The 12,974-nt window shown below is 55.7% G+C and overlaps 1 protein-coding gene across 1 annotated transcript in view; it reads right to left on the reverse strand.

Moving 5' to 3' along the window:
• The window catches only part of CROCC (ciliary rootlet coiled-coil, rootletin), a 36,412-nt gene that overhangs the window by 9,961 nt on the left and 13,477 nt on the right, over positions 1–12,974 (reverse strand). The window contains 14 exon segments of the mRNA XM_006914318.3: positions 5–243; positions 1,438–1,605; positions 3,307–3,466; positions 3,968–4,206; positions 4,650–4,793; positions 5,191–5,325; positions 6,015–6,194; positions 7,743–7,912; positions 9,081–9,208; positions 9,474–9,667; positions 10,428–10,658; positions 11,073–11,219; positions 11,920–12,064; positions 12,924–12,974. The exon segment at positions 12,924–12,974 is cut by the window's right edge and continues 117 nt beyond it. Coding sequence (XP_006914380.1) covers positions 5–243; positions 1,438–1,605; positions 3,307–3,466; positions 3,968–4,206; positions 4,650–4,793; positions 5,191–5,325; positions 6,015–6,194; positions 7,743–7,912; positions 9,081–9,208; positions 9,474–9,667; positions 10,428–10,658; positions 11,073–11,219; positions 11,920–12,064; positions 12,924–12,974 — 2,331 coding nt within the window.

Here is a 12,974-nt window from a genome sequence, read left to right on the forward strand (position 1 = left end):
CTGCGCCTCTACGCGGGCCAGCTCGGCCTCCAGGCCTTGTGCCCGGCCCTCGGCCGCACTCAGCCGCAGCCCTAGCTCCGCGGCCTCGGCCCGCACCGCCTCCAGTTTCAACTCCAGGCTGCGGGTATGGTCCAGCTGCTGCTTCTCAGCGCTGCGCGCCTCCTCCAAGGAGCCCTGCAGGCCTCGTTCGCGGGTCCGGAACTCCCCATCTAGTTCCTGCAGCTTCCGCTGGGCTCCCTGGAGCTGGGGCAGGGGTACCAGGAAGTGAGGGTCAGCAAGGCCACCCCCTACCCCAACCTGACGCCACCACCTCCCAGGCCTAGCCTGGAGCCCACCCTCTCAAAAGTGGCAGGCACTTTAGTGGTTTCCACCAAGCAGGAAAGGAATATCCATGGGAGTGTGGGAGGAAGCTATTAGAATTTGTTTTTTCTCTTCTTTCTGTGTATATGTCTTATTATGTACACAGTTTATTAGTAATAAACTAACAGCTAAAGCTTCCATATGTAAGACATCAGTGCCAGGCACTAAGTACTCAGCCCCTCCCCCCAAAAAAGCCTCTAATTATCACTATGAATCATCTCCATTCTACAAATGAGGAAACTGAGGCACAGAGCAGTTAAATAGCTTACCCAAGGCCACGCAACTAGTAAAGTGAGAGCTAGGATTCAAAGCCAGGCAATCTGGCTTCAAAGGCTGTTATCTTAACCACCAGGCTACACTGCCTCTGAGTGCACATAAATTATCAATAAATCACGTAATGGGGGCCTGTACTAAGACATTATTTACTGATGGAGTACATGATCACACACCCCTCTGGTTTAGAGAACGAGTCAACTTCTCCCAGTCAACAGTATCACTGGGAACCACCATCTACTGGACACCATGTAGGTACCAGGGCCCGCCGAGGTTCAGTATACCTCCGCTGCTGTGCCAGCCCCTATCCCATGACTGCTCTGAAGCAGAGAGTTTATGTGACTTAGTCAAGGTCACGCCATTGATTCAATGTAGTAAAAAAGCCAGAAAAGGCAGAGTGGAAAGAGTGCAGGCTTTGGAGTCTGACAGACCTGCATGGTTGTGTGACCTTGAGTAGATCCCTTGAGCTCTCTTGACCTCAGTGCCTGGTTCTCTCTATAAAATGGGGCTAACTGTACCTACCTGATGAGGCTGCCAGGAGAATCAAACAAGGTTATATCTACAGATCTCCCCTCATCCCTCCCTCCTCTGCTACACATTCTTGCAGCTGTTATTACTATTACATCTGGGGAAGAATCTCAAGGAGTAGGGACAGTGACAAGTCGTAGGGAGTGGTCTCTCAGAATGACTCGAGCATTGGAGTCCCTGCCTACTTCTCCCTGAAGGAAGGAGAGGGGCACAGAGCACGGTAACTGCCTCCTAGGACCACCCTCCTCCAGGCAGCCTGCCCACCCACATAATTACCTCCTGCCGCATGGCCTCCAGGCTGGCCTCGCCCTTCAGCAGCTTCTGTCTGAGGCCCAGGGCCTCCCGACGGCCCTCCTTTTCTGCTCGCTCACCCAGTGCCAGGCGACCCTGCAGCTCCACTAGCTCCCTACCCAGCCTGGCGTTCTCACTGTCCAGCATCTTCATCTGTGAGAGAGAGCAGACATAGGACCTAGGACCCATTCTCAGCAGCCACAGCCCCTTCTAGCCCAGGGTGTTGGGGAGTGGCTGCCGGCTCTGATAGCATCCTGCTCAGCTGTGCCTCTACACGCTGCCCAGTCCATGCCTGGCACAGGAGGCATCCGGGCACACTGGTCTAGGGACATGTACATCGAACACCACCCCAGATCTACTGGAAGCCCAAGATAACTCTACCAGATTCGAGCCATGCCAGGCACCTGGGCACCAGTGACCTCAGTTTACCATCTGATCGTAACTACCTATTACAGGGATCGGGGGAAGGAGGGCAGAACCCCATCAGACCAGGAGTTCTGCAAGGCAGAAACCACAGCTCCCTGGGTCACCTTTTACCTGTATAATGCCTAACTATTGTGGAGTGCTCACCACGTGTCCAGCCCTGTTCTAAGCACTTTACTCATATCAACTTGTTTAATCTCCATGTAACTTATATGGGGTAGGTACTAACATTACCCCTATTTAAAAGATGAGAAAACTGAAGCTCAGAGAGAGAAAGTGACTTGCCTAAAGTCACACAGCCCCCAAGCAGCAGCCTGGGATTGGATCTCTGACAAGAGGGATGCAAAGGTGTGTTCTAAGCCCGTTTCCCCATAGGAGTAGGTAGGGGGTAAGGCTTACCTACCCCACGGCGCCATAGTGAGGGGAACATGAGATCATGCTGTGGCACTCAAAGAACCCAGAAAAAGCCACAAATTTCAGGGACTCCTGTGGTTCCAGGACATCACCCAATAGGAAGGGCCTGGGTAGAGGGGGCTGTGGTGGGTGGTAGAGAGGGTACGTTATTCAGGCTGTGATATCCTCTCTGGGAGAGGCAGTGCCTAGGCCCTAAATGGGTCTGAATGGGGCTGTTTCCTGTTCTGCGAGTCTTCCAGAATGGAAAAGCCTACACCCATGGTGTCCAGGGCAGTGCCCAGTATGCAGAAGGCACTTGTTAAATGCTTGCTCTTGGTGATGAGTTTGGAGATCATCTAGTTCAGGGGTCAGCAACGTACAGACAGTCCAAGCTCACCAACTGCCTGCTTCTGCAAGGCTTTGCACTAAGGATGATTTTTACCTTTTTAAATAGTTAGAAATGGTTCATTTTAAAAAGATAGTTGAGAGAAAATCAAAAGAAAACAGTATTTTTGACACATAAAAATTATATAAAATTCAAATCTCAGCATCCATACAAAATTTTAATGGGACACACTCCCACTCATTTCTGTACTGTTCCGGACTGCTTTCTCACTGTGATAGCAGAGCTGAGCAGTTGTGACAGAGACAGTATGGCCTATAAAGCTGAAAATATTTACTACTGGGATCTTTACAAAAAAAGTTTGCCAGCTCCCAATCTAGTTCATGGGATCTGCATCTCTTGTTCAGAGAATCCTTTGAGATCTGGATAAATACTCCAGACCCTCTCCTTGGAAAAATGTGAATCATATGTACACAAATGTACACACACGCACACACATGCAGACATACTTCTGCACATGGTTTCAGGGGTTCAAGGACTCAAAGCCCACCCATTAATACGAAAGTTAGGTAAGAAGCCTTGTTATAGTTCAAGCCCATGGTTTTACATATGGGGGGCCCTGGCTCCAGAAGCGGGGTGCTACTGGCCCAGGGGCACACACAGCAAGTGCCCAGGGAGGGTGCAGCACTGGGTACCTGCCGTCGGAGCTCCTGCAGCTCCCTCCGAGCCTCTAGCCGCGAGCGCTCCACCTCCTGCAGCCCAGTCCGCAGCTCTCCAGCCTCCTTGCCCACAGCCACCCGTGCCTCCTCCAGGAGTGCCAGCTTCTGCTCCTTGTCCTCATTAGCAAGCTTCAGGCTGGAAGGGGCAGGGGGCAGAGGTCAGAGGTAGCCCCAGGTCCTGGGAAGAGTACAGTGTGTGGCTCTGCGCAGAAGCCCCTTCTGCTAATGCCGGGCATGCGTCAGACCACGTCTTGGCTGGGAGGTGCCCTAAGTGCTGCTTGCCCATGTGGCCCCCTCCTGACTTGACCTCACCGGGGTTGGAGCCCACGTCCTCAGCTAGGACAGGTGGACCAGTGATTCAAGGTGGGGGTGTGCACACTAGTATCCAGGGAGATGCCAGTAGGTGGGGTTGGAGTCTGGACCCAACCCCACTTGCTGTTACTTTTCCCTTTCCTTCAAGTAGGAAAAATGACTTAAACTGACCCAAATGCCAGGCTTCAGTTAAAGGGCACAGATTCCACACCTGTGCCATTTCCCCTGAATCTTGCGGGATAAAGTTAGCTTCCAGGGACAAAATTCACTGCAAAGGACAGGGCTTGGCAAAAGACTCGGGGCTGGTCCGCCCATGTCACCCCACCTGATCCGCTCGCTCTCGGCCTTCTTCACAGCAGCCCGCAGCTCCTCGTTGGACCGCCGCAGGGCCTCGCGCTCCTTCGCGCCCTCACTCAGGCTGCGCCGCAGCTCACCCAGCTCCTGGCGCTGGGCCTCGCGGCCATCCTGGCTCTCACGCACCTTGCGCTGGGCCTCCAGCAGCTCCCGCCGCAACCCATCGCGGGCATCCTCCAGCAAGCGCAGCTGAGTCCGAAGCTCCTCTGCCTGAGGGGACAGTGGGTTGGCATAGGACATGGGTCGGGCCCCACTCCAGCTGGGCCGTGGTGGAAACCAGCCCAAACCCACATCCCTGGCCACAGGGCTCCCAACCTATTGCCCTGCATCAATTAAGACCACAGGTGTGAGTTATGATTTGGAGCAAAGTGTGCTGGAGTCAGAGGTGTTTTGGTCTGAAATAATTGATCGCGATGATCCTATGGAAGACACCATGAAGGCAGGCACCCCACCAGCCCCTCCTTGAGCACCCTGAGTCCCACATGTATATAACAGGTACTTAATAAATGCTTGCTGTGTCCTATCTCAGTTGGCCATTCATTTATCCTCGAATGCAGGGATGAATCTTAACACTCTTCTGGGTCCCCACCGGTCCAGGCCCCTAGCAGCATTGAGGGGGTGCTGCCCAGAAGAGGGTGAGGCGGACGGCTCACCTCACGCGTGCAGGATTCCCGCTGCCTGCCCAGGTCTCGGGCCTGCTCCTGCAGCCTCTTCACCTCCTGGGCATGGGCGGTGGCAGCCTCCTCCAGCTGGGCCCGTAGATCCCTCAGCTCGGATGTCAGGGCGTTCACAGTGCTCTAGGACAGATGGGCTCCTCAGATGGTGCTGTGCCCCGATTCTCATCCCTGCCCCCCCCACCCCCCGACCCCTCACTGCTCCCAACTGGGCCAGCTGAACTGTTTACTTTCAGCTCCAAACATGGCCCCTTCAGCTGGCCAGCCCGACCTTTTATGATCCCTCGATGCCTAGTGAATGCAGTCCACAGAGCTGGTTTCTCCTCCAGACTAGGGGATTCGCCAGGGCAGAGCTGTGCCACGTCCCTCTGATGGGGACTCCCAGGGGAGGGCTGAAGCTCCCCACACAGCTGGATGCTTCCCCAGGGCAGAGCCATGCCTCCCCCTCAGACATGGGGCTCCTCCAGAAAGGCTGTGTCCCCTGGCTCAGATGGAGGCCTGCCAGCCCAGTCCGCCCTACCCGGTCCTGTTCCTGCCGGCTCTGAGCATCTCGCTTCTGTCGCTCCATCTCCAGGGAGATGGTGGCCAGGCTGTGCCGTGTACCCATCAACTTCTCTGACAATGCCGTCTTCTCGGACTCCTTCAGGGACAGGGCCTGGGAGAAGCAGGGAGCAAAGGGTGTGGAGAGTTGGTTGGTCTTGGGGACATGCCTGGGCTACCACAGGTAGACGCAAGGCAGAGGTGCAGGTTCACCCCCTCTGCAGCCCGAGAAAGGTACAATAGTAACAGTAACTAGACACAGATACAATTTGTAGATCTCACTAACTTGCCACAACAACCCTGAAGCAGGGCCCTTCATTATTCCCATTTTACAGGTGAGGAAACCGAGGCTCAAAGAGGTAAAGTGACTCGCCCAGGGTGACACAGCTGGTGAGGAGAGGAGAGGGACACAGTCTGACCTGTCTCCATGACATTATGGGAAAGTCAGGAGTTAGCTCTTTTTGAGGAGGGTCAACTGATACATGTCGGCATCACGGGACCACTCAGATGGCAGTCACAGTCATAGGGACTCCATGCCCAGCCCGGGGTGGGTCAGCATTCCTGGAACCAGTGCTCATGGTGTCACACCTGTGGCTACCACTCTGCAAGGTCCCACTGTGTGCCAGGCATGGTGCGCTGAACATGGGTCTTAGCGATGCTTCACAAACACCCCTCGAATGTCCCCATCCTGCAGGTGGGGAAACTGAGGCCGAGAGGGAATCGTAACTGCTAGCTGCTAGGTGGCTGAGTGGGAACCAATCCCAGAACAGGGGCCGGTCAGGCAGCAGTGGGGGCCACACGAACCTGCTGCTTCTCGCTCTCGGCCAGGAGGAGGCCCTCATCACGCTCCTGCTGCAGGGCGGCGATCTCCTCACTCAGCTCTTCCTTCTCAGCCTCCAGCCGGGCCAGCAGCTCCTCCTGCTCTCGCTGCAGCTGACTCTGCAGCTGGGACCGCTCTGCCTCCAGCTCCCGCCATGCCGCCTCCTGGGGGCGAGCCCGGGCACATGTGACCCATGAGGCTGGGCCCAGGCTGCCCCTTGCCAACCTCAGGGCAGCAAGGGCTACCTGTATCCCAGAGTCTGAGAGATAGGTGACCAGGTAATTACAAGGTGGGATGGACGATAAAGGCTGTGACAGGGACACACCAGGACTGTGGGAGCCCCTAGGAGCAGCAGCCCTGGTCTGCGGGTCAGAGAACACTTCCTGGAAGAGAGACAAGCAGCTGTCAGCCAGGAAAGAGAGATAAAGAAGAGAACCTCGAGGCCAGAGGACAGTCCCAGAGATGGCCTGGAAGGAAGAGGAAACACGATCTACAGGGAAATCATAATATTTAAGGGTCACTAGAGCTGGAACTGCGAGGGGGACATGGTAAGCAATGGGGCCAGTCATGGGCAGCAACCAGGCTTTGTGGGCTATGCGAAGGTGGCCTGATTCTGAGGACAGTCAGGGCAAGTGGGAAGCTGAGGAAGAGGGACCAGGACTGGGGGTAGGGCTAGAGGGGAGCTGGGTTGGCTGTGAGGAATGAAGGGAATGTGAGGTCTGGGAACGGCAAAGTAGCAGGAAAGAGCACAGATGTGGTGACATTGAGAGGACCGGTCAGGTGGGGCAGGGGCAGTAAAGAGGGCACAGGAGTTTGCTCCCGGGCAACTGGCTAGGTGGGTGGAACCCACAGGCAGGGTCTGAGGGTGATGCCCGGCCCCAGCATCAGTCCCTGGCAACTCTGTGAAACTTCAAATGCTTCACTGCCACCTGCTGGAGAAATGTGATACTATCTACCTAAATCCAAGAAGACTACAAGGTGAATGGCGCCTCCTGGAGTCAAGCAGTAACAGCCTGAACCTCTGCCAGAGGCAGCCCCTGTCCAACATGGCTGACTCAGGTCCCCTATCCTGAGCCCCACTCTGTCGAATATCCGAGCGCCATAATAATAACAACCAGCATTTATGGAGCATTTACAAAGGGCCAGTCACTATACTAAGAGCTTTACATGGATTATCTTATCTCATCCTCATAATACCCAACACTATCATTATCCCCATTGTTACATATGGGGAAATGAAGACACAGAGACCTTAGATAACATAACCAGTATGTGGCCAAGATCAGGTCCAAACCTAGGCACTGTAACTCCAGAGCCGGTGTTCTCAGACAGTTCTGTTCTGTCTTCTGGTGACCTGGCTCCTCACCTTTCTCACGTGTTCGGGTCCCAGAGTGATCTTTCATGTGCAAACAGTACTTCTTAGCAGATAGAAGTGCTTTCCTACTATACATTAGGTCAGCAATTCCCAAATATGGTTGTGGATCCCCTGTATCAGGATCACCAGGGTTGGACCAGATTTGGGGCCTGGGAATCTGCATGTTTGATAAGGAGTTCCCAGTGGATCCTCCCAGTTGTCCCTAGAGCCACTGGAACAGATACGAAGTTCCATTTCACAGATGGGGAGACGGAGGCAAAGTGAGAAGGATGACACCCCCGAGGTCACGGAGGAGACAGTGGCTCAGAGCCCCGCCCCCTGACCTAGCCGCCCGAACCTTCTCTCTCTGGAGTCGCTGCAAGTCCTCCTCGTGGGCTGCCCGCTGCTCACGCAGAGAAGCCTGGGCCTCCCGCTCAGCCTGCACCAGCTTCTGGGCCATCAGCTCCTTGTCCAGAGCCGCCTTTTCCTCTGCCGCTGCCATCTGCTGTCGCAGGCTCGCCAGCTCCCCTGTGCAGAGGGGATGGGGAAAAGTAACAGGCGTGGGTCAGAACCTCTCTGTGGGCCCAAAGACTCAGGCTAGGTGAACTCTGTGGGCAAAATCCCAAAGGGGATAGGGGCCCACCTGGTACCTAGGCTGGGTTCCCTTGGAGAATCTTCTCGCCCTCTTGGGCTCAGTTTCCCCCTCTGCTGCCTGAGCTCACTAACCCTGTCCCCCACCCTACCTACCTGGAATGGCATCAAAGGGATGAAATGACTGATGAAGAGCACTGTCCTCCCCCCAAATGGGGAGGACAGCAAAAACACGATAACCTCCATTATTGACGGATTGCTTACTGTGGGTCAGGCACCTGGCTGAGCACTTGACAGAATCTCATCACAGCTTCATAACGCGCCAGCCCAGCTGATCTCATCCCCAATTTACAGAGGAGGAAATGGAGGCTCAGAGGAGACAGGTCATCTCTCCCAGAGCAGCCCAGCTTTCCATAAAGCATCTCCTCTAATGACTAATTGCCATAAACAAACTTGGTGGACTATTTACCTGTCAGCATTAATGGAGGGGATCACTGGGAGGATACATCCCACTGTGGACAACCTAAACGCCATCTCCTAGGTTGGAAACCCACCAGAGACTGTCAGCATTTCCCCTCCTGGTTCTGTCTGGCTCAGGTGGACATGGACAGGAAAATTAATGTTCACAGTCCAAGTAGGTGCTTAGTAAACGTTGAGTGAGAAGAACCCCTGAGTTCAGAGACTGGGTGGGGCACGTGGAGAGAGGCGGAGCTGGGATTGCGGGGCCCAGAGAGTCGGTCAGAGAAGCAGTGATGGCTCCATAGAGAACTCAGAACTGTCTAAGCTCCCTGACGAGAATAAGCAGCAGTCACTGTTGGCTGAGCCAGGCACTGTGCCAAGGTCTTCACGTGCTTTCCTCACCGCGTCTTAGCAACAGCCTTAGAAGGCGGGCATTATCACCTCTGTCAGATGAGGGACCTGTGGCCCAGAGAGGGAAGGGGCTTGCTCAAGAAAGCTCAGATCTAAGTGACAGCAGCAGGATTGGAACCAAGGTTAGCCAGACTCCAAAGCCAGTGCTCCCAATTTCTATGAGACCCCAGAACTCGACAGGTTACAGTCTGGGCTGGAGCCTGGGGTTTGACACCCGTCCCCTGGCCCCCCATACCAGTCAACGTCTCCTTGGCCAGCAGCAAGGCCTGCCCATCAGCTTCCAGCTGCTCCCGACGGGCTTCGAGCTGCACCAGCTGCCGCTGCACCTCGAACAAGCTGCTCTCCAGGGCTTCCTTCTCCAAGCTGCAGCACGCACAATCCCTCAGGCCTGGGGACTCAGCCTCTCGGGCCCCAGGAGACCGTGGATCTTAGGGCGTGGCTAACTCTGGGCCACGTGCCAGCCTACCTGCCCAGCCAGGCCCGCGCTCCCTGGGGAAGCCTGAGCCATAGCTAGGACACACTGGCAACCTGGTTCCTCAGTAACCATGACTGGTCACAGTGTGGCTGGTCACAGTGTGGCCCCAGGAAGACTCTCTCAGGGTGGGTTGGACAGAGCCCAAGGCCTTACCGCAGGCGTGTGGCCTCCTCTAACAGGGTCCGGCCTTCACGCTCAGCCGCCGCCAGCTGCACAGCCAGGCCAGCCCGCTCCTTGGCCAGAGCCTCCTTCTCCCGGGCCGCCCGCTCCAGCGCCTCCACCTGCCGTTGCGTCTCCCGCCGTGCCTGCTCCAGCTCCTGCTCCCGCCCGCTCAGCTGCCGGGAAAGCTGGCCCCCACCCAAGCACTATCAGAATCCCCCAACTTGCTCATCATGCAGCACCCCAACCCTGGGCCTGACCCAGCCCTGGCCTGGCAGGCAGGAGACCCAGGTCCGAGCCCAGGCTCTGCCCTCATTTGATGTGTGTATTTGGACCAATCACAGCCTTCTCTGAACCTGTGACGCACACACGTGCAACGATAAGGGTCTTCACTCAGTTTGGGTCATAACGGAACCCTTTCTATACCCCAAAACTCCCCGAGAAGCTGAATACACAAAACAGATTGAAGGAAAGCTGCTTTGCAGGCCTCAGATTAGGGACTGGAGCCCTGCTCCCTGCATCCCGTGGCCCATCCCCTAGAGGCCCCTGCAGGAACCCAGGCTCTTCAGGACAGACACTTGGATCCCTGAACACGTAAGGTCCCTTCCAGCTATGATGTCCCAATAAGTCAGATACTAATTCTAAAATTCTCTACCTAATATATATCAGGAACCTTTACTGAGTGGTGATTCAGCTGCCAAGTGCTTACATGGGTGTCCTCTTCAGAATAGCCCTTTGTGAAAAGAACGCTTAGCCCCATGTTACAGATGGGGTGACCGAGGCATGGGGAGGTTGAATAGCTTGCCCAAGGTCCCCAGCCAGCAGAGGTGGGGCTGAATTTAAACAGATTCAGGCTCTGAGCCTGTGAGTTACCCCGGGACAGGGTGCAGGAGGCTGGGAGCCTAGAACCCTTTCCCCACCTGCTTCCCATCCCCGACATACACCCACCTGGGCCAGATGCTCCTGCAGCCGGCAGCGCTCCTGGCGCAGTGTGGGGACCTGGTGCTCCAGGGCTTCCCGGGCCTGCTCTGCCACCCGCAGAGAGCCTTCCAGGCCCTGCCGATCCACCTCCTGCTCCAGCTGCAGCTGCTCCAGCCGCTCGTGCTGCTCCCGTGCCAAGGCGGCCTCCTGCTCCACCCGCCGCTGCTGGCTCAGCAGGGCCGCCTTCTCCTCCTCCAGCTGTGGCGGCCCGGTACAGGTGGCGGTGAGTGAGCAGATCAGCCCAGCTCCTCCACCCAGGGAAGAAGGTCCCACCCAGGACCAATGACCACCCACCCACCTATCACAGCCAGCCCAGGGGAGGCTTCCTGGGGATAAGGGATGGTGCCTTGGGCATGTGGACACTGGGGAGCGAGAAGAAGGAAGGAGGGACCAGGGAGCGTCTTTTCTCTCAGACCATGAGAGAGGAAAGAAAGACAGATGGATTGAGAGAGAGAAGGACAGAGACAAAAAGAGGCAGGGACCAAGATGGACAGGAACAGGGACAGATGTGCACAAGGAGATGCGCGGGGAGGCAGGGCTGAGGCTGGGCCCGGGATGCCTCAGTGGGGTCTGAGTGGGGAGCACAGGTGGGCGCACTGGCACACGGCGTACCTGGGCGACGAGGTGGTTCAGACTCAGCTTGTCCTGGGCGAGGCTCTCGTTGAGGGCGCTCAGCTTGGACAAGGAGTCCCGCAGAGAGGCCTCCTCTGCCCTCAGCTTGGTCATTGACAGCTCAAGCTCCACGCGGCCAGCCTCAGCCTGCAGGGTCAGGACCAGGGTGGCCAGAGGTGGTCAAACAGGAGAGATGGAGCGAGAAGGGGAGAGATAGGAAAAGATGTGCAAAGACATGGAGAGAAAAGGAAAGATAAGGAGAAAGGCAGAGAGATGGGAAGAGGCAGGAAGGTGGGGAGAAACAAGAGGCATAGAGAGGCAGGACCCTCAGAGATGGGGAAGGGGGACGAGGGAGACACGAGATAAGACAAATCAATCACTGCAGAAGCCCTGTGCCTGTGAAGCTACTTAAAAGAAGCTGCACACCACAGAGCTGGGCAGGGCAGGGCCAGAGGGCAGGGGTCCCCCAGAGTGGGGCCTAGGGGTGCCAATGCTCAGGGCCAAGATTACAGGGAGTGGGGCAGGCACCAAAGACTGTGCCCCCAACTCTCACAAACTCCAGGATCCACATCCAGAGATGAGACTGAATGACCTGAACTACAGACACTGGACAGGAGCAACTGGAAACGCAGGGACACAGCCACCAGAAGAGGTCAATTCACTTATGGCTGCGATCACAGGTTATTCTGGGATCTGGGTCAAAATTAGCCCGAGTCCAGAAGGAAGGGGTCAGTCTGTGACCAGGGTCAGAGGTCAGCCTGAAATACGGGTCCGTCTGTGGCAAGAGTGAGAAGGCCTGGGGCCGAGGACAGGGATAGGTTTGTGGTTGTGCAGCAAACGGACCCACCTTAGCCAGTGCTTCGGCCACCTCAGCCTTCTCAGCCTGCAGCATGTCCCGCTGCAGCGTGGCGCAGCTCAGAGCCTCCCTCACCTCCACCAGCTCCTTCGCCAGCCCTGAGCGCTTCACTTCCAGCTGCTCCAGCTGTCTGTGACTGTGGGACAGAGGGCGGGAAGTGCCCCACATCACCTCCCTGCTCTGAGTCTCCTGCAGCCAGACAACCTGGGGCAGGCCAGGGGTCAGGCCCGAGGCAGGAGCCCTGGGGTCACGAGCCTCACCTACAAGGACAGCCAGGGCCACCGCCCAGTGACTCTGGGCCTCATCTGCAAAATGGGTAACACCTGCCTTGTGAAGCTGTTGTAAAGATACATGACTTTATATATGAGGAGCTTAAAATAGTGCCTGACATATCTCCCCAAGGGCCTCCAGAAACAAGAATGATATCCACTACTACAATGTACTAAACATTGTTGTGACTTATGTCTCATAGAAGTACACAGTGCAGTGGTTAAGAGGTTAACTCTTCAGAGTGAGGGGCAGAATGCTATGCTTGGGTTCAAATCCTGGCTCCTCCACTAACTAGCTGTTACCTTGGGGAAGTTACATGACCTCTCTGTACCTCAGTTCCACCGTCCATAAAATGGAGCTAATAATAGATCCTACGTCATAGAGTTATCATAAGGACAATCCAATTGCTTAAAATGGTGTCTGGCACTTAGTAATGTGAGTATTAACATTAGCACGGTAACTTTAATTTTTAAAAAATATTAATATTACCACTATTATTTTAATTATTGTTGTCGTTATCATCCGCACTCTACCTTCTAGCAACTCTCTGATCCCAGATAAGTGCCCCTACCTCCCTGAGCCTCGGTTTACCAAAATGGGGCTGATTAGAAGACTCGACATTAGAGGGACACCGTGAGGCCTCAAGACGGTAGGAGGCCCAGGAGACAACGGGTGCTGCCTAGCACCCAGGGACACTGTCGGGAGACAAGGGAGAAGCTACTCGCCTACGCTCCAGCTCCCTGCGCGTCCGCGTGCTGTCCTGCACGGTGTCCTCC

Source organism: Pteropus alecto, unplaced genomic scaffold, assembly GCF_000325575.1.
Source record: "Pteropus alecto unplaced genomic scaffold, ASM32557v1 scaffold125, whole genome shotgun sequence".
NCBI classification, from domain to species: Eukaryota; Metazoa; Chordata; class Mammalia; order Chiroptera; family Pteropodidae; genus Pteropus; species Pteropus alecto.